This window comes from Anguilla anguilla, chromosome 14 (genome assembly GCF_013347855.1).
Source record: "Anguilla anguilla isolate fAngAng1 chromosome 14, fAngAng1.pri, whole genome shotgun sequence".
Taxonomy (NCBI): Eukaryota; Metazoa; Chordata; class Actinopteri; order Anguilliformes; family Anguillidae; genus Anguilla; species Anguilla anguilla.
The window spans coordinates 17,502,557-17,522,085 of NC_049214.1; the positions used below are offsets into that span (position 1 = coordinate 17,502,557).

Consider the following 19,529-nt stretch of genomic DNA (forward strand, 5'->3'; position numbering starts at 1 on the left):
TTTTATGATCACTACCAAGTGAAATCCCCAGGTTTAATAATCATATTTTAATCTTGATCCTCTTAAGAAGTCCTAATACCATTGGAATTCTGGGGATTTTAGGCTTTACACTCTTGTAATAGGAAGAGGTGTACAAAGGTTATTCAGCAGACCGCTCTGCGTCGGGGAAGTTAATTTCCGACGCGTAGCGATAAAGCCCAGAGCTGGTTTCAGGTACGGTGTCCTGTTGGTGCCCTTTCGGATGTGAATGGGGTTGTGTGGTGTCTTTCATTCACATTCTCTCGCGTAACCCCAACGGTGAGCGTCTTGTGTTTGGTTCCTCACAGTCTCCCTGCGTACATACTCGTTGAGTATGCTACGTGAGCTAGCACTGCCTGTTCTGTCACTGGCTGCCTGACTGGGTGAATGACTTCTTGCTGTCCGCTCTTGTGAACCTGTGTCTTTGTTCTGCTATCCCCCTGCTGTCTGACCTAAACCCACGTGCTTTCTGAGTTCTGAACCGTTGACCTGGTGACCTGTAGGTGTGGGCTCTGTGTTAGCGTCGCACTCCGTCCTTAGCATGCCACTCTTTACCATCAGGACCTCACGACTGCCAACGACGACGTCATCCAGGACCCAGGCCCTCAGAATGCCTCGTCCAATAGCAAAGAGACGTCAGACGTGGAAACGTAAGAGACCTCAATAACAATGTACCCACGTCCTTCATGCTGTAAATTACATATCACATCATGTAAGCAAAATGCAGAGCCTACATTCAACAGAAACAGCAGCGACAAGCATTGTACCAATGAATGTGCTGAACTCTGTTCTGTCCTGTAAACTTGCAGCAGGAGGCAGAAGTCTACCGATTCGGGCCAGAGTGACGAGGAGGTGGACGAGCTCTCCCTCATCGACCACAAGGAGATCATGTCCCGCCTAACACTAAAGCAGGAGGTAGGTCTGGTACAGCTCTGCCTGTCTGAGCACCTGGGGATGAGGTCTGGTGCGGCTGTGCCTGTCTGAGCACCTGGGGATGAACGCTGAAGAGTTGGTTTCCATGGCACTGTGCCCAGGCGTGGGAGGGGCCCAGTTTGTCACTCTGTCGCGTTGCCTGCATTTACCATAGTTGTTGAAAGATGATTAAAACAATGTAAACAGCTTTGGCAATAAGTGTGTCGTCACCTGTTTTATTGCAATCTCAAGTCCTTTGCTTTGAGTCTGCCAAACATTTGCATTTAATTGACAGCTAACAGCAAATAAACAGTTGTTCCTTGCTGAGAGGTGCACTTGAGCACACGGCATGTCAGACTCCCTAGAGGGAGCCTCTGTGGTAACCGCCTGAAACAATGGAGGGTGCTGCTTCGGGAGGCTACACCCAAGCTTCCTCGCCCCTGCTCACCTCCACTGCAGATCTTCTGCTGCCCTCTGTCTGCAGTCCTCTGTAACTGCATCCTCCTCATATTTTCATAATTTTTTTCTCTCTCTCTCTCCTGTTTGGTGCAGTCTGACAGACGGGCTTGAGTGATTATGTGTGTAGCGCTGGCCCACGCGTATCAAGGTCAAAAGCAGCTTGAGTGGCGTGCTCGGCTGAGGCGGTGCCGAGCGTTTATGTGCGCAGTGAGGAACGCGCACACGTGCAGGAACAAAGGCAGTTAAGGGACGGAGGGTCTCTGTGTGAAAGGGCTGGGGTTTCTGCCTGCCTGAGCAGCACACTCCCTGCAGTGGCAGATGCCAGTCCGGCTGTGTGGGGCTCCAGTAATGTATGCAGGTGGTGCAGGGGGAGGAGCGTGAGAGAGGGGCTGGGGAAGGCTGGGGGACCCCGTCTGAGGTGCTTTAGCTGAGGGCTAATGCGGACAGAGTGCTGTTGATCTGAACTCACTGCCTTTTCTTTCCCTCCCCCTCTTTCTCTGCCATCCTCTGGCATTCTTTCTCTTTCCCCCTTCTTCTTTCTTATTCTCCTCCTCCCCCCTTTCTCTGCCCCCTCTCTCTGTCCTTTCCTTTCTCAGAATGACGATGGTCCAGATGTCCGAGCTGGTTCAGGAGATATTTTATTAGTCCACGCCACAGAGACAGACCGCAAAGGTATTTATATTGCATTCATTTATTTATGGTCTCTGTTCTCCTTCCACAGTAAAGTGTGTGTGTGTGTGTGTGTGGACCTGTACTCTCACTAATGTGTGTCTGTGGGTTTAATTTTGTCTCCAGTCACAGCAGGAGGGGCAGGGTTGCATTTCTAAATGTGCCATTATAACAGAATGTGGTTCTGCTTCCGCATGGTACTTTTTCTTCTCTGTCTGGGTGGATGTCAGATGCACAGAAATAAAAAAGCTGGGTAATTTCTGCCATTGTACTATTGCAGATCAATTCTGTCTGGAACCTGTGCTGTCAACTAAGATTTCTTTCCTCATGTTATTTTTAGAGCAATGAAGTAACTTTATACTTTATACAAAGCATGTACATTTATTTTACCTGACTGAAGGTATTGCCGGTAATACCTTTAAATATGGATTTTGCTGTTTCAAATGATGTAGCATGCCACAAATCAGTCAGTATATATTTTGGTTCTAATAGGTTATTTGTTTGTTTTTGTTGTCTTACAGATCTTGTCTTATACTGCGAGGCCTTCCTGACAACCTACAGGACGTTTATAACCCCTGAAGATCTCATAAAAAAGCTTCACTATAGATATCCTTAACAAAGCAGAACCACATCCTGCAGTGCACTTTCACTGCTTGCTTGTTTGTACTTGATTAATCTTTGTCACAGGTAATAAAGTTGGGTGAGCAGCTGCACACGTAAGAATTTAAATAAGTTAAACAGGCCCTGGACAGCCTCCGGGCTCTAGTCTGACTCAAAGCACGTTTTCAATGCTGTGATGTGAACATTGTGAAAAGCTGTTTGACTGAATCTCTGGAGGGCTCTAATCTAATTTGCAAAGTCATCTCCACCTTTTTTTAACAGCCTTGCATTTTTACAGATGTCAAAGCGGTTGTGTTCCGTTGCAGTAAATATGCATGTCTGATCTCTGGTGCCCTCCCAGGCATAGTCTTTGTAACGGAGGATAATTTGCGAGATGTGGGAGGCTTGATGTTTTTGCCCCTTAACACCAGCGCACATACACCAGGTTTTGCCACAGTCCAGACGTGTTCAAGAAGCGAGTCAGTAAAAACACCTTCTTTGTGCTGGTGCGCGTGGTGGACGAGCTGTGGTGAGTGCACTTCTCCCCCCTGCTGTTTCAGAGAGGTGGCTCTCGATAGCATCTCAAAGTCTTATGTGTTTTATTGTTCTTGTATTGTGGGGGGTGTGGCAAGTCTTGGTCCCATTCCTGGTTTGGAATTACTCCAAATGACAAAGTCTGTCCAGAGAAACAACGTCATGCCTCATCCCACTGAAGTATTATTGTACAGCACCTTCAGCAGTGGAGTGTGTTATTTATTATTGTCAGTTGTCCATTTGTGTTCAGTCACATTTTCACATACAGAAACCGAATATTTAAACTGCACTTCCTGCAAATGCTGCTGTAGATGGAGGGTAGAACATGTCTCTGCTGTCTATAAACAGACAGGGTTTAGGGCTCTGAAACCGGAGCAGAGGGCACCTTAACTGAACCTCTGTAAAATCCAGAGGAATAAAAAAAGGCTTGCAGGTCAGGTGTGAGCGCTTGACAGGTGTTCCTGAGTAAGAGTTACTGCAGTCATCTGAGCAGACCGGTGACCCTGCTGATGCGGGCCCTGTTGGAGCATTAGGAGCCGTAACCCTGTCCTCCTCCTCCTCCTCCTCCTGCCCCGCAGCTTGGTGGAGCTGACGGATGACATCCTGAAGCAGCTGATGGACCTGGTGTTCCGGCTGGTGTGTAACGGCGAGCTGAGCCTGGCCCGGGTGCTGCGCAAGAACATCCTGGACAAGGTGGAGCAGAAGAAGCTGCTGCGCTACACCAACTCCCTCAAACCTCTGGCCGCTCGCGGGGTGGCTGCCAGGTGAGCCCGGGGTCCGCTTGGGCCTGGATCAGGGGGGTGGAGCCTAGGCGGGGTCTGGCTGAGGTGTGACTTTAGCCTGGGTGTGGTCTAGTTGGAAAATTGGTCGAGTCTGCGCGGGGTCTGGTTGGAAGCTGGGTGGGGTCTAGTTGGAACAGTTTTGAAACCACTTTGAGATCAAGGGCAGTGGTTTGGGTGTTTGTCAAAATCAAGCAACAACGCACTGTGGGACATATTATACACAATAACACTAAATGTGTTTGTAAGCTCTTAGCTGTGTGGAGTACTGCCCCTGCAGCCTGAATTGCGCTTGTGCTGATTGCGTGTGTCTCCAGGCCCGGCACGCTGCACGACTTCCGCAGCCATGAGGTCGCTGATCAGCTCACGCTCCTGGATGCAGAACTTTTCTACAAAATTGAGGTAAGGGACCGAATCCTCCCTGCCTGTTCTGCTTTCCTTTGCTCTTCCTGTGAGGGAATGGGGTTCTGAAACCTCTGTCTTTGCAGATCCCTGAGGTCTTGCTCTGGGCAAAGGAGCAGAATGAGGAGAAGAGCCCAAATCTGACGCAGTTCACAGAGCACTTTAACAACATGTCCTACTGGTGAGCAGCACACTCCATCCTCCGCTGCACATAGTCACTACTGTGCACACTACCCAGCATGCTTATGCACTGCTGTACACACTACCCAGCATGATTGTGCACTACTGTACACACTACCCAGCAGGCCTATGCTCTACTGTACGCACTACTGTACACAGAATCCTTTCTTTTCTTGTTGTCTTCAGGGTGCGCTCAATAATAATCCAGCAGGAGAAAGCCCAGGATCGGGAGAAGCTGCTCCTCAAATTCATTAAGATTATGAAGGTAATTTGCCTCATGGTAGATGTTAAAATGAGTGTGAATCTGTACCAGCACTGCTACGCGCTTGTTCTTGTGCTTTACGATGGATCTGAAACTGCAGTATGGAAATGAAATCCTTTAGATGAACTGTTCATTTTGCATGGGCTACACCCACATTGATTCAGGTAGTAGGACTTTTTCTGAATATTTTTACCTACTGTTCCCTCCCTGTGTTTCCAGCACTTAAGAAAGCTGAATAATTTTAACTCCTACTTGGCAATATTGTCCGCGTTGGATTCTGCCCCAATTCGAAGACTGGAATGGCAAAAACAAACCTCAGAGGTAAGCTGGACTGCTTACACAGTGACTGATATGAACACTGCATTGCCATTGGAAAGCTTGACTCGGTCCCTGAGTCTTCCACAGACATTAGGCTTGCTGAATGATAACACTGTGGTGTAACAATAAGGGATCTGTACTATTACACGGTGTTTCATTTTTGATACGTTTTGACCGATGCTCTATTTTGTTTCTTGCGCTTTTGTTCCAGGGATTGGAGGAGTACTGTACATTGATTGACAGTTCCTCCTCTTTCCGGGCATACCGGGCAGCACTGGCAGATGTTGAGCCTCCATGTATACCTTATCTGTGAGTGAGCATGCTCTTTCACCAGCTCCTGTGTCCACTGTAACACCTTCTCTGTCCGATGTAGATGAAGAGCTTACAACAGGCACTGCTGGATCAGTGATGATCAGGCCAAGTTCATAAATACCAAGAATTTGCTTATAGTTACCAAGACTTTGTGTGGTTTTCATTACGTTGAGACAAATGGGAAGGGTTCAAATGTGGTTCAGATATATTGTTTTGAGAAGTTTCAGATGGTCATGAATCTCTCTATTCCTGCTTCTCTCTGTCTACAGAGGTCTCATCCTGCAGGACTTGACATTTGTCCATCTTGGAAATCCTGACCTCATCGATGGAAAGGTCAACTTCTCCAAACGGTGGCAGCAGTTCAACATCCTGGACAGCATGAGGCGCTTCCAGCAAGTGTACGTGTGCAGACAGGGCCCGTGAGATGAGGGTGCTCTTGCAGTACGCATGAAGTTTGCCTTGCGTGAGATTGAGCCTGTGCTCGTGGTGATGCTTGTGTCCTTCTGTTTCCTTTCGTCCAGGCATTACGAGCTGAAACGCAACGACGACATCGTCTCCTTCTTCAACGACTTCAGTGACCACCTCGCAGAGGAAGCACTGTGGGAACTGTCCCTGAAAATCAAACCGCGGAACATCACACGGCGCAAAACAGAGCGGGAGGAGAAGACCTAAGAGCAGAGCTTCTGCCATCCTCAAAGACAAGGACTGGACTTTCATTTCAAGAGACAGACACAATCAAAGGAATCTAAAAACTGTGACGGCAGCTAAGAGACTGAGGAACCTTTGTCTGTTACAGTTTACAGGAACTCTTATTTTATTATTATTTTTTTAAACCTTATTCGTTTGGGATCGCTCCAGGTCCCGGCCTGGGTTCGGATCACGGACAGGAGGTGGAGGAGGAGGAGGAGGAGGAGGTGCGGTGCAGAGCACAAAAAAAAGCTTTCAGAAGAGACCCTCGCAGATTTGTGTTGCCATCCCATCCTGTCCATTTCAGTGTGCGTCTGGTCTGTGCATTTCAAGGAGTACTTGGACTTTGTGGACTTGCTCATGACACAAGGTGCTTTCTTTCCCATGATGAACCTTAACCCTCTGTATGTGCCATCCTGGGAGAATCCCTGCCCCCACCCCCCCCCTCCACTCATTTCAGTGTTCAGAAACAGACTGAGCTGCCGCAGACTGTGACGTCATGACGCCGGTCAGAGGACGACTTCCATTGGTGGCACTGCCACAGAGTGAAACGAACAGAAGTGTGGAATTGAGTGAAATGAGTGGGGAGTGGGGACAATATCCTAGAATAATCATGTGAGATGATTTTTGGAAGAAAAAAAAAGGTTTTGTTTTGGAGCATTTTATGTATCGATTATGTACGGTTAATGTATAGTACAGTTTTTCCTTTTGTTCTTTAAAAGGGTGTTAACAGAAGATCTTATCTTGTCTTAAGTGTGATACAAAGGCGCACTTAAAAAGCAAAGCAAAAAAGATAGAAATTAAAAAAAATTAATAAATGCTGTGATCAATGTCAAACCTGACTTCACTTCAAGAGTCTGGTTTGGGAGAGCTGTTGACAGTAGTGTATGGTAAGGTAGTTGGAAGCATGTTCCAGGCCTGTACACCTTGGCCCTGAGTGAGAGGGGAGTGACTGTATTTTTCTTCTCTTACTCTGCCATGCCTCATGAACGTGGGGCCAGGCATTCACAGGGCTCAAAGATTCCAAAACAGAGAGCCATTTTGAGTAGCATACAGTAACTTGCATCCATTTCCTGTTACTCCTCTGGAATTGAGCTCTACCAGTACACACATCACCCTGTGCAATCCAATAAAATGCTCTGCAATATTTCTACATCTTTGAGTCGCGCGTGTGAACTGATTTCATTCCTGACCTGGGAGCCACAGTGTCCTCTTCCACCTGCAGCTTTGAAACTGGTATTGGACCTGTATTTGTATTTGTCATTGGAGGCTTAAACAAAAAGCTTATTTGGCACCTATAATAATGGGCAAAACCTTTCAGAACCCCAGGAAGATCTCACAAAACCAACAGAAATCTGTCAGCAATGCACTTGTGGAATTTTGTGTTGGGCATTTACATAAATGAAGGCTCTTGTGGAAAAGGCAAAAGGAGAAAAATGAACATAAAACATAAACTGGGCACTCTGGTTCAGGCAGCTTGAAGATATATCTGGGATAGAAGAATTTTGTTAGTGCCATGTTAATTTAAATCCTTTTCCAGTACTAAATACATTTTTGTCCCCATTAACATGTTTCTGTTATGTAAAGTATCTGTTAATGTTCATTGCACTTGAAATTAATCTAAATGTCTTCCTTTATTACAGTCTGTATGATTTGGTCAATTATTTGTGTAGATTTGTGTTCATACTGTACATATAGAGATACATAAGTCATGGGACCATTATAAGAGTTTAATGAAAATTAATACAATAGTCAAGGTGATGAATTCAGCCCATGAGACAAATTCATTTAATTACATACCCAAACGAGAAAAATCACAAAAGTTAAATGCAGTTACAAACATTCATATATATATACCTTACTGTGAGCAAGCTTAATACACATGGAAAATTCAAATATACATTTTAGAGATGTTACATAGGAAAGCAAGACTGATTCAGCACATTTTCAGTTGAGGCAGAATATTGGAAATAGAACAGAAAATCTAATTCTTGGCTTCGGATGGGCGCAATGTGAAATGGATTTATAACTCGTGTTACGTATGAGGCTTCGTGTATTTTTGGGAAATCTGAGGTTCTCAAAAACTTGAGACAGGCAGTGAATTTCTCACCAGGCGCAGAGCATGTGTCGCCTGTTCTGCTCTGCACAAAATCATGTTTCATGAACAGTTTTTCTGAACCTCAGGCCGTGGCCACAGTACTGCTATATGACTTTATAACTTGTCTGGTTTGGATTACACCTAGTTCTGTTCAGGACCATGTTATTCAACTGGTGGAAAAAAAAAACAGCTCTAGAGGTCTTTTCAATGTTTTCCTTAACAGCCATGCCAGGAAAATGTTTGCAAAGACCAATATAACATGCCTTAACATTTGAATGTATTCATAAGATTAATTTTACTAGTTTTTAAAAAACACTATCGCGTTAAACTTTTTTGAAAACAGTTAAAACTGCTGTACAGCAGAACATTCAATGTGAAGGTGTTCACCACCATCTTCTGAAGAGGCAGGTGGAAAACAAAGTCTCAATGCTTTATTTACTAAACGGATAGATATACAGCCTGGTGCGTTTCAACTCTTGGCAGAGCTGATGGTCAGGTTTAGCTTCAATAGTAACTGAAGTGGAATTTTCACTGTTACGCATGTTTGCAGTGAGCTGCATATTTGTCAAGTGTAGTACTATCTGTGATACTCAGCTCACTGCAATTAACACTGAACATTCCTTCTATGTCTTTGTTAAAGCCAAGTCTTCCAATTTGCAGTCTCACGCATCCATGAAGATGCATTATCAAACACAGAACACCCATAGTTACAGTCACCTCTGCACAGGACAGGAAGAACAGGATGGAAGTGAGACAGAGGTGAGGGTCTCAGGGTGATATAGTGCATGTCAATTGTTTACTACGTGTTTTTCCATTTCCATCATGGTGTCTGATTATCTGTTGACATCCCCCGCTGTAGTCTTTTTTTCCCGTACAGTAACTGCAGCTATAAATATGGTGGCTCTTCAAATCAGATTGTTCAATTAATGTTTTTTTTCTGTCACACACTTGCTGTTGGCTGGTGTCAAGGCCATGCAGAGATTCCTTCTGAAGAGGCTATAAGATTGGAAGATTTGGAACTACTGTTTTCACCAATTTGAATGCTATACTTTCAGCTTTCTCCACACCCCCATTTCTCCCAGCACAGTGCCCCTTCCCTGCATTTGATACAGCCCAGGACTCGATCAGTGGGAGGGGTCAGGGTCGAGGAGTCCCCCAGCGAGGCGCTTCAGTGGGGCCGGCTGCTGGGCTCCATAAGGACCCGCTTCCCTGCGGGGTTGGTGGCCCCGTTGGGGATATCGCCTTGCTCGGAGATGGCCCTCTTCACCCCGCGGCCGTGCCCAGTGACCGAGGCACGCTGCCATTTGCAGATGTCCCCATTCAGGATGTCCTGGATGTGCTGCACTATCAGGTTGATGGCCACTGAATGCATGAGGAGGAGGAATACACAGGAGGCAAGAGACAGAGTCTTAACGCTCTAATAACAGCAACAGTGTTTGTATTCATTGAATCACTTACTTTTTATTAAAATTTTATCAGTACTAGTTACACTTTATTTATGATTACAATATTTCAATCTTCAAATATAAATTTAATATCTGACTTGTGTATTGGAGACCCATGGCTCCAACAGACACAGAAAATAGAAACCAATCTCATGATCAAATTTAGGGAAGTTCCTGTTGTTTTCAGTTTATGTGGTTTCACAGACAGTTAATGTGTATGCTGCCCTCCCTATCAGATATAATGGAATATGTCAGACACTGAACGTATGTACAGTATTACTGTTCTCATGAATATCTGAATATTCATTGAACACTAAATGTTACAAAAACTACAAGTCAGGACTTCTCTAGCAAGTTACACTTTTTGGTGGACAAAAAAGTCCACCCGTGTCATCACCATTTAGGAATTCAGACTTGACTTAAAAAAGCACATTTTGGAAATGCCTCACTATCCAAGAAAACAGTTGTTCAAGTTTTTATGGTATTTTCTTTCTTTCATTGTAATTGTACTTTCATTCTAGAATTACTTACCCATGTTGTCAACCCCTCGAGGTATAATAACATCTGCATATTTCTTGGTCTTCAAATGAAAGAAACATGCTTTACTGATTTTGACAACACTTGTGTCTTCTGCTATTTACTGTCATGCGAGGGATAGCCCTGATTATTTAACTTCAGTTGCATTCTACAGTAGTGTACAGGGCTCATGACTTGTAAGAAAGCTGAAGGTCCTGGGTGGTACCGTTCAGTGACATAAGTGTGTGTGTGTATATACATATATATATATGCCTGAATTATTTGAGTAATTATGTAAGTTGTGTATGTAAACCAAAATGTGCACATACGCTAATATGCTAAGTAAATGGCAATAGTGGACCATTTGGATACTAATATCTACCCAACATATGTGGAAAAGTAACTGATAACAATAATTGCATGACATTTTGGCCCATTTAATTTAAATGTACTTGGTTTGACTACCATAAGGCTTGACGTCCATCAAAGGGCTAAAAAATACACAATAAGCAGGTACTGTATCCAGAGGAAGTTTAGTTCTAATTACCGGCAAACAGAATTCCTCAAAAGCAGGCTTGACAAACGTGGTGTACTGAGAGAGGATCTGTTCCAGGTCTCGGCCTCTCTTCATGTCCCGCAGAACTGCAAATGACAATATCAGAAAGAGCAGAGTCAGGCCTGGAACACACAGACAGACTGAGACAGACATTTGGAAAGTAATAAACAGTACACACAGCCTTTATGAAAGCAATCAACTTTCACGTGTTATCATTGGTGAAAATGAAGCTATTACCTCTACGTGAGAGCCTCACATCAGAGTCGGTGTCTACGAACAATTTCATGTGGAACATGTCTCTGACATTCTGGGTGTAGAAGACCAGGATGCCCTCAAAAAGCACCACATCAGCAGGGTATACTGTGATCCGCTCCTGCAGTCTGACCATAGACGCGCACACACAACACAGTTAGTCACTCAATATAGGGACAGGCCTGTGAATACCAGATTCAATATAAACAAATGGACAGATTAAATGTGAATATTTATTCACTTACTAAAAACCCCACTACCAAGAGCAATTTATAAAAGAATATTCATTGTGCAAGGTTTGTATTTAGTTCAAATGTTTTAGGCCAAAATGATATACTGTCAAGGAATGACCTCAATACTTCAGGTGTACTCCCTCTCCCTTTTTTCTCCTGTGTTTTTTTCCTGCCTGTTTTTTCTGCCAGTTGCCTCACCTGGAATGAGTGACAAAATCATAGGTGGGAACCTCTACCACCTTCCCTTCCACAATGTCCTTCAGAGTTTGGTACATCAACTCATTGTCAAAAGCATCTGAAAAGCATTTACGAGGAATGTGAGAATTAGTAACATGGCACAATGCAGTGCCCACATTTAAGTCGAATACACATAATAGCGTGCTGACAAACAAAAAGGATGTTTTTTTTGTTTTTTTTTGCTTGGTACGTCTGTCAATAATTACCGCAAAGTCACTTAGATCACGCGTCTTGCCCATTATAATGTTTGGTTGAACAAAAACTAAATCTCTTTCACCATGTCTGCATGCTTTATAAATTGAATAGCAGCCACATTATTCTCTATTTGGAGGAGAAGGTTATCAGCGTTAACCTTGCAGGTGTGCTTAATAAAGTGGCCACTGAATGTATTAAGAGAACAGCAGATCCAAAAGGAAGACCAGTACTCCAAAATCAATTGATTCAACCAATTAACTTATTGATTGAGCTAATTAAGTGCATTACTTTAGTGGCGTATTCACATTGATGAGAAAAATGTGCTTCTGTCCTACCACAGTCAGCACATATTCTATAGAATCTGAAATTCTAATAAATATTTCATACTCTGTGTCATGGACATTTTGAATGCGCTTGGAAAAACAGACCATGGATTAGAGATTGAGACTGAGATACAGCTCATTGAAATTTACATACCATATGTCTTTTTTGTGTGTTTTTTTAAATGCTATGACACCTCACTGCTTTCATGTCTAGTAAACATTGGTTGTAAGTGAGATTCCTGATACCTGGATGGTCAAAGTTGTACTGGCCCTTGAGTGCCTTGGCCTTCTGGTCAGAAGTCAGGACCCTGTAGAAGCTGTCCTGACTAACAATGACGACTTTCCTCTGTCGATGGTCCACTTTGTTCTGCCCCAGCAGCTCCATAATTTTTGCACACACAGTGGACTGGTAAGGACAGAGAAAATCACAGAACAAACCCATTACAACAAAACCTGAATGTATAGAGCTAGGTAAGGTAATGTCTGACTGTCATAACATGTAGCTGAACATCATAGATATTTGTGATATACCAGACCAGACCTTGGTCACCTCCTACCTTGGCAGAAATACTATTTTTCAGCTTAGTACAGGGGACTACTGATGGTCTAACTAGCTATACAAAATGTTCATTGCTAAATGAAAAGAAATTCAAATGGAGCCAATATGAATGGCGGAAATCTCACGTGATGATAAGCTTCATAATCCAATCAGCAGTGCTTATAGTATTAATTTGAAGTTGATTTCAACAGTATTTTTAGGGTTATTTTTATTATTTTTATGTGACGTATGATCAGAATAGTCATAGTGCAACGAACAACTGTAAGACAACCTTAACTAGCTAGCTAGCTATGTAGACTTTGGATCATGTGATATAGCGCTGAACTTGATTTTGACACATGTCATTTAGCTAACGTTAGCTATCATTGTTAGCTAAGCCAAAGTTCGGTGACTGGAAACGGCTGCTACGCATAAACCAACAATGTGTAACATCATCTAACAGATCATCCAACGACAAGCAATATACAGACATTGTGACAACTCCTGTCAAAGGTACGATGATCGTACTGTTCCCAATATGCAAGTGCAAAACAGATAACGATCTCTCTTGGAAGTATCTCGACACATTTGGGATGACATAACTAGAAAACTGGTTAATTGTTTATGATTTTCTTATCCGTGTCTCACCTTTCCACTTGCGGTTCCCCCGCTCACTCCTATTAAGAAAGGCCGGTGTCGCGGCCGCTCGTTTTCTGAAAGCTGCCCAGCAGAAGCCATTGTTGTGCTGTCACATTTAATGTGAAATGAAACCTTACAACTTCCCGGAAAGAAAGGCCTTAGCGACATAACGTAGAATGTTTCCACTGTCTTGCCTTTGCGACATGAACAAATGGACCACAATTCCCAGAAATCTTTGACATCCTCATCCAATTACATTACTTGGCAAGCTGTCGAAATGAATCTTGGTCTTTGAAGTGAAATATATATGCCTTGAGAATAACGAGAGCCACCCAGACGTGATGCTGTGCGGTACCATTAAAACTAACGTGAGCCTGATACACTTCATCATTTGTTAGTAATAATCTTGTATTTGCCATTCCGCTGCTTTCCAAATTAAAATGCCAAGTATTTATTTGTAATGTCATTAGAGCATTAAGGGACATAAAATTAGGATTTTAAGAGATAGAAGAAGCTTTGCAGCATCAGCAAGTTTGTATAAATAGTATCTAGATATCTAGCATCTAGGTCTTTAGTGAACTAGCAGGTACATAAGCCTAGAACTGTAGACCCTGCAATTTTGCATATGACAGTACACACTGTCATATGCGAAAGGTTTTGGATATAAAATTCCATTTGGTACACTTGTGGTTGATATCTCATCTGATTCACTAATGTACCAATGCTCAGCAAATAAATAATTTATTTGAGCTCTTTCCTTTTCCTTTCCCAATAGTGAATAAGCAAAGATTACTCCAAGAGAGGATGTAATGTGCCAGTGAAAGGGGTTATACTGCCTTCATTTTGCTTTGAGTTGGAGTAAATCCCTTAGCAAGGTATTAATAAAAAAATAATTGCTTTCATTTATACTGTGCCTTTCTCACAGGCCAGTGACTCAAAGCACTTTAAAGTGATGATGGGAAAACCCGCCTCAACCACCGCCAATGTGTAGCACCCCCCTGGATAATGCATGGCAGCCATTTTGCGCCAGATGCTCTCCCCACATCAGCTGTGAAGAAGTGGAAGAGAATGATTTCTAGCCAATTAAATAGGGGGATGATTAGGTAGTGGGTTGAGACAGCCAGGTTGGGAATTTAGCCAGGTACCATATGTACAAAGAACAATTGACATGCATTGAAAGACAATTTTTAATTTGTCATTGTAGTCATTATTTAAAATTATCTTAATGAATGATTTGCCATAACAGTTATCCTGACAGCAGCAGTCTTCAGTAGTACTTAGTAATTCTCTCTTGTTAATTCACTCTATTCTCTGAAATAAATTGTCCTATCATTGTGAAAGTAACAACAACAACAACAATAATAATAATAATAATAATAATAATAATAATAATAATAATAATAATAATAATTTGATTATGGAATTGAATAAAATGATAATAGATTGAGACAAAACTGTAATTAATTCCAAACTCTTTTTTCCAAAATGGAAACATTAAATCTAATTATGAAATGAGGACATACATAAGACGATCTGTATCTCATGCGCCTTCAATTTACTGCTAGTACCCAATGAAATGTGCTGAACACAGGTCAACTGGTCAGTTGAACCAGCCACAGTTATGTTGAGATATGTTTGGATCCCAGAAATGTCTGAATCAAATACACTCATTTTAGTATGTTAGAAGTAGAGGTAAAACTGCAAGCACAGTATTACTATGCATTACACACTGAAGTGTCTGCTAACCCTGGACATTAACATTCCTGGCCTCACTTTCCAAGTGCCCTCATTTTTTTTCTACCTTCAGGAATTTGTAGAATTTTTTCACAGTACATGATTTCCCTGGCTTTTGTACCATGAGAGGTGCAGAGTAATGCAAACAAACCCACAATTACATTCACAAATAATTTTATTGTATATATTTTTTACTAATTTACAAGTTACCCTGGTGCTTTTTAAAAGTCTGGCTGGTTGTTTGCTACAAACAGAAATTGAGTTTTTATTAATATATCTGTGGGGAAATCACTGGGTGCCTTTCCAAAACCTCTGAGAATAGTTCAAGTTCAAATCTTTTCTAAAGATAATTACACAAGGCAGCGTTGACTGGTACTATACATATATGTTATTCGAACATAAGAGGGAGCCAAAGTATTTATCTTTATTGAGTAAAATCCTTGAAAAACTGGTCTTCCTGCAGTTGTCAGATTACAGATTACGAAAAATTCAAATCTGGTTTTTGCAGTGCAGCACTGCGAGTGCTCTGATTAAAGTTGTGAATGACAATAGAGTACATTTAGGTAACAGAAATATTTCTGTCTTGGTATTTATAGACCTTAGCGCTGCCTTTGAGACAGTGGACCATGAAATTCTTATTTCCAGGCTAGAAAAATAGGTGGGACTTTCAGGTGCAATTTTTAACTTGGTTCAGAAGCTATCTGCTGGGTCATGTCTCTTGTGATGATTTTTCCCCAAAGAGGGTCAGCATTACATGTGGTGTGCCCCAGGGCTCAATCCTAAGACCTATCCTGTTTAGAAATGCTTATCCACAAACACAACATAAATTTCCACTGTTATGCAGATGAGTTAAATATATCAGTCATGTTATGATCTTTGTCCTATTGACACTCTTTTAAATTGTATCATAGACATAAATACGTGGATGGCTCAAAACTTTCAAAAACTGAACCAAGATAAAGTGGTCGTCATGTTAATTGGTGATTAGATCATGATGGAAATAATTTTCTCACCTTAATACTAGAGCTTTATATATCTCTTCTCAGGTAAAACATTTTATTTCACAGTAACCTTGATTTCAGTGCAGATATCAATAATGTAACTATAACTTTCCAAAGGAGATTCTGAAAAACTGATGTATGCATTTGAAAAAAGTTGTCTGGATTATTGTAATGCTTTATCACTGGCCTTCCACGCAAAGCAATTAATAAACTGTGACTCATAGGAAAACATGTTCCTGTCAGAGCTCTCAGATCCTTGGATTCCCTCGTATTGTCCATCTCACAGTCTAAGACTAAAACTTATGGGCTGGTAGCTTTTAGTTCATATGCCCCCAGATTGTGGAACAAGCTTCCTTTGGAGGCATCTGAATCTGTGGAATCTGTGGATATTTTTAAGATATCTCTCATAAATCTAGAACTACCACTATAAATGTGCTTTTCCTTAAACTATTTTACATATTTTATCTTTTTAATTTTAATTCTTTAATATTTCCTTCCACTTTATTGTCCTCAGTATTAAGTAATTTAATTTAATATTATTTAATATATGTTCCACTGCTTTATTGTTGTCCTTTTTACTGTCTATTTTTACTTCTGTCATTGTTTCTGTAAAGCACATTGAATGGTACTTTTTTGAGTTAAAATGTGATATATAAAGTATATTATTATTATTATTATTATTATTATATTATTATTGTGCAAGTGTCATGACAAAACCACAAGGAAACTGATTTTCATATTCAGGCAAACAGGAACATAAGCATAAACATTTTATTACACTGATATATTATATTGGTACAATGAACATCGAAAGCATGCCATTAAGAAGCTGTGCTTTTATTCAATAAAATAAAAAAATATATTAAATCGATTTTTGCTCAGTGACAGTAAACCTCATTATTCATGTTTCCTCTGAGCTTCCACCCTTTGGCAACTTCTTTTGTCCATTTGGAGAGTTTTGCGAGTCCTCTGTCATGGATTCTTCCGTGACAATCTGTATGGCTTCATCACCCTTAATCCTTTTCACTTTCTCCCCCTTTGATGCCAAAATCTCCTCTATGTTCCTGCAGAGGATGACAGCCAAGGAGACTCTAAATTCAGTTCCATGTTTGTTACATTACAATCTGCATCCAAACATATTGTTTAACTGAATATAAATATAAATTAATATACCTCACAGCTTCATAAAATATCCAGCCTCCCAGGCTGAAAATCAAAGGTATATCCTCTAACATCTATTGTAAAACACCCCAAATCTTAAAAAAAGATTAATGGAAATGAAATTAAACTGCACAAGCCTGCCAATTTGGTAATACTAATTTGGTGTTATATTGACTTCAGTATGTCTCCTGTTTCTGAGCATGTCAATTACACTTACAGTATTTACAGTGCCCCCCCCCCCCCCCCCTTTCATCTATATTCTTATTGTCTGATCTTTTTCAGTCATTATCCTCTTTGGAGTTGAATGTTGTGAATTCTCCATTGAACTACAAAGTGTATTCAAGACTAAAATATTCAACTGTGTTCCCCATGGTTTGTCACTATGACCAAACATCCAGGTATAACAATTTTGTCCCAGTGCTTGCAAAAGATGCACCAAGCAGATAGTTTCCATACTGCTCAAAGCTCTCTGGCACAGTACTTCTCTGATAGTTTTGATACAGTAAGTCTACATATATTTATGTCAATTCCACAATGTGGAAATTAAGACAATTTACATCCACAATACTTTATAGAGTCCAGTATGACAGTACTCCTAAGGTACATTTTAATATGATTAAATTAGAAAATTAAAATAGAAATGCTTATAAATAATGACAGCAAACAGATAATTAGCAGCTCTATAGAAAATAATGTCTCTCTCACATTTTTGTGACAGTGTAGTATAATGGGTAAGGAACTTGTCTTGTAACCTAAAGGTCACAGGTTCAATTCCCAGGTAGGCCGTTGTACCCTTGGGCAAGGTACTTAACCTGCATTGTTTCAGTATATATCCAGCTGTATAAATGGATGCAATGTAAATGCTACGTAAAAAGTTGTTGTGTAAGTCACTCTGGATTAGAGCATCTGCTAAATGCCTGTAACGTAATGCAATTTTTGGGCAGAGAGCTGTAAATGACTGCATCTGCATCTATGCATATGCTGTGAATTTCACATTCTGCATTACTTTAGCCATTGATGGGGCATGCTGAACACAATTCCAGCTAATCAACAGTCCAGGCGAGGTCTTGCGAACATGGAATCTGTTTCATCTGTAAGGATGCAAGCACAGAAGTGTGAACAATACACGGGAACATACCGCTTTCCTTCCAGGTCTGAAAACCATCCTAGGTTGTCAGCAATGATGTGGTGATTTTTGCAGCCTGGACAAGTTACTATGACAACACCCTTATGATAGGCTGTTTTGGATATCTTTTTCATTGATCTGGTGGAGCAGACCTGTAAGTAGAGACAAGTCACTACACCAGTAATGTCAAAGTAAGCCATATACAAAAACATTTGATGACTTATATTTTACATGGCAGAAAATGTACACTGTCTTCGTCACCAACTCACATTCAGAAATAAAACATGATTCTTTTGTTCGTATGTTTGAGAAAATGTCCTCACAACAGTTCCGTTTTAAAAATAAAATACTCAGCCCAGAATAAATGTAATGCTTGTTTAAACTCCTTTTCCACGTTTTGCACTAGAATTACCCACCCACCAACGCTAACGTAATTTGAAAGTCATCTGCACAGTTCGCAATTTCAGTCATTATAGAATCTCACCGATTACCTTGCAGGTGTACACCAAATGATAATGGCTCGACTGTATATTTCCGATTGCTTCGCTTCTGCTATGGCCTGAGGTTGAAAACTCCATACACAATCCAACTTTGATTCGTTTCAGTTTGGTCAACCATGACACCGCTGTGCCACCACAGACGGACTGTTGAGTTGAATGAAGACAAGAAGCAAGGCTTCTCCCTTTGTGTTTACTGTTGACATTTATAGACAAGTGTCCAAATGAAAGATAACACTGTTGCCTTCTATGCAACCGGAGCTGAGCTAATATAGTGAACAGAATCGGGTTTTGTAAGGTCCTGGAATAACACAGTGCGGAACACATTTTCTCCGTTTCACATACACGTTATTGTTTTTAGGAACTCACTAGTTATAATTACTTTTTTACTGTGAAAATATATCGATACAGTGAACCACAATTTAAACAGGCAATGCATGAACTTCTTCCGTGCCACAGCCTTGGTCACATGCTTAGAGCATGGTCACAGCCAGCAAATCAGCTTCTGCTTTCCATCACTTCCGCGGTTGCAACCTGTGAGGACCAAAGGAAATGATTGGTTCATTGGAAGCGCGATGTCTGAGCCCCCGCTAGCCCGTGTCAATTCGTTTGACACGGGCAATTCGTTGTTGTACCTGAAATATTGAGGAGATACGTGGTTTTATATATATATATATATATATATATATATATATATAGAGAGAGAGAGAGAGAGAGAATGATGGTAGGGTACATTATGATCAGGATAACCGTACAGTGACTTTGACAGTTGCATAAGTAGTGCATCATATATCACACCAAAATACATAAATTGTAAAATAGGTGAAAGAAGTTGATTTTAGAGGT

At 41.4% G+C, this 19,529-nt stretch overlaps 2 protein-coding genes and 1 long non-coding RNA gene across 8 annotated transcripts in view; 1 reads left to right on the forward strand and 2 right to left on the reverse strand.

The window, feature by feature from the left end:
• rapgef1b (Rap guanine nucleotide exchange factor (GEF) 1b) overlaps positions 1–7,287 on the forward strand; it is a 55,608-nt gene extending 48,321 nt beyond the window's left edge. For all 6 annotated transcript variants that reach the window (XM_035389656.1, XM_035389657.1, XM_035389655.1 and 3 more), the window contains 13 exons: positions 580–668; positions 828–933; positions 1,986–2,061; positions 2,580–2,664; positions 3,095–3,187; positions 3,771–3,956; positions 4,289–4,373; positions 4,460–4,554; positions 4,740–4,818; positions 5,035–5,136; positions 5,345–5,442; positions 5,715–5,843; positions 5,967–7,287. In XM_035389656.1, the coding sequence (XP_035245547.1) occupies positions 580–668; positions 828–933; positions 1,986–2,061; positions 2,580–2,664; positions 3,095–3,187; positions 3,771–3,956; positions 4,289–4,373; positions 4,460–4,554; positions 4,740–4,818; positions 5,035–5,136; positions 5,345–5,442; positions 5,715–5,843; positions 5,967–6,117 (1,374 nt within the window). In that variant the 3' untranslated portion in view covers positions 6,118–7,287. The remainder of the gene's footprint in view (positions 1–579; positions 669–827; positions 934–1,985; positions 2,062–2,579; positions 2,665–3,094; positions 3,188–3,770; positions 3,957–4,288; positions 4,374–4,459; positions 4,555–4,739; positions 4,819–5,034; positions 5,137–5,344; positions 5,443–5,714; positions 5,844–5,966) is intronic.
• A 561-nt stretch (positions 7,288–7,848) lies between these two features.
• On the reverse strand, positions 7,849–13,371 carry uck1 (uridine-cytidine kinase 1). Its single transcript, XM_035389660.1, has 7 exons — positions 13,174–13,371; positions 12,234–12,393; positions 11,431–11,527; positions 10,985–11,127; positions 10,739–10,833; positions 10,207–10,255; positions 7,849–9,592 (listed from the first exon to the last, which is right to left on the reverse strand). Exons 1-7 carry the CDS (start codon positions 13,330–13,332, stop codon positions 9,399–9,401), a joined length of 897 nt encoding a protein of 298 aa, XP_035245551.1. The 5' UTR covers positions 13,333–13,371; the 3' UTR covers positions 7,849–9,398.
• A 3,259-nt stretch (positions 13,372–16,630) lies between these two features.
• Positions 16,631–19,171, reverse strand: LOC118212425. The gene is made up of 3 exons (XR_004762216.1): positions 18,678–19,171; positions 18,199–18,338; positions 16,631–16,963 (listed from the first exon to the last, which is right to left on the reverse strand). It is a non-coding gene; the product is annotated as an uncharacterized LOC118212425 (long non-coding RNA).
• Positions 19,172–19,529: the final 358 nt, after the last annotated feature.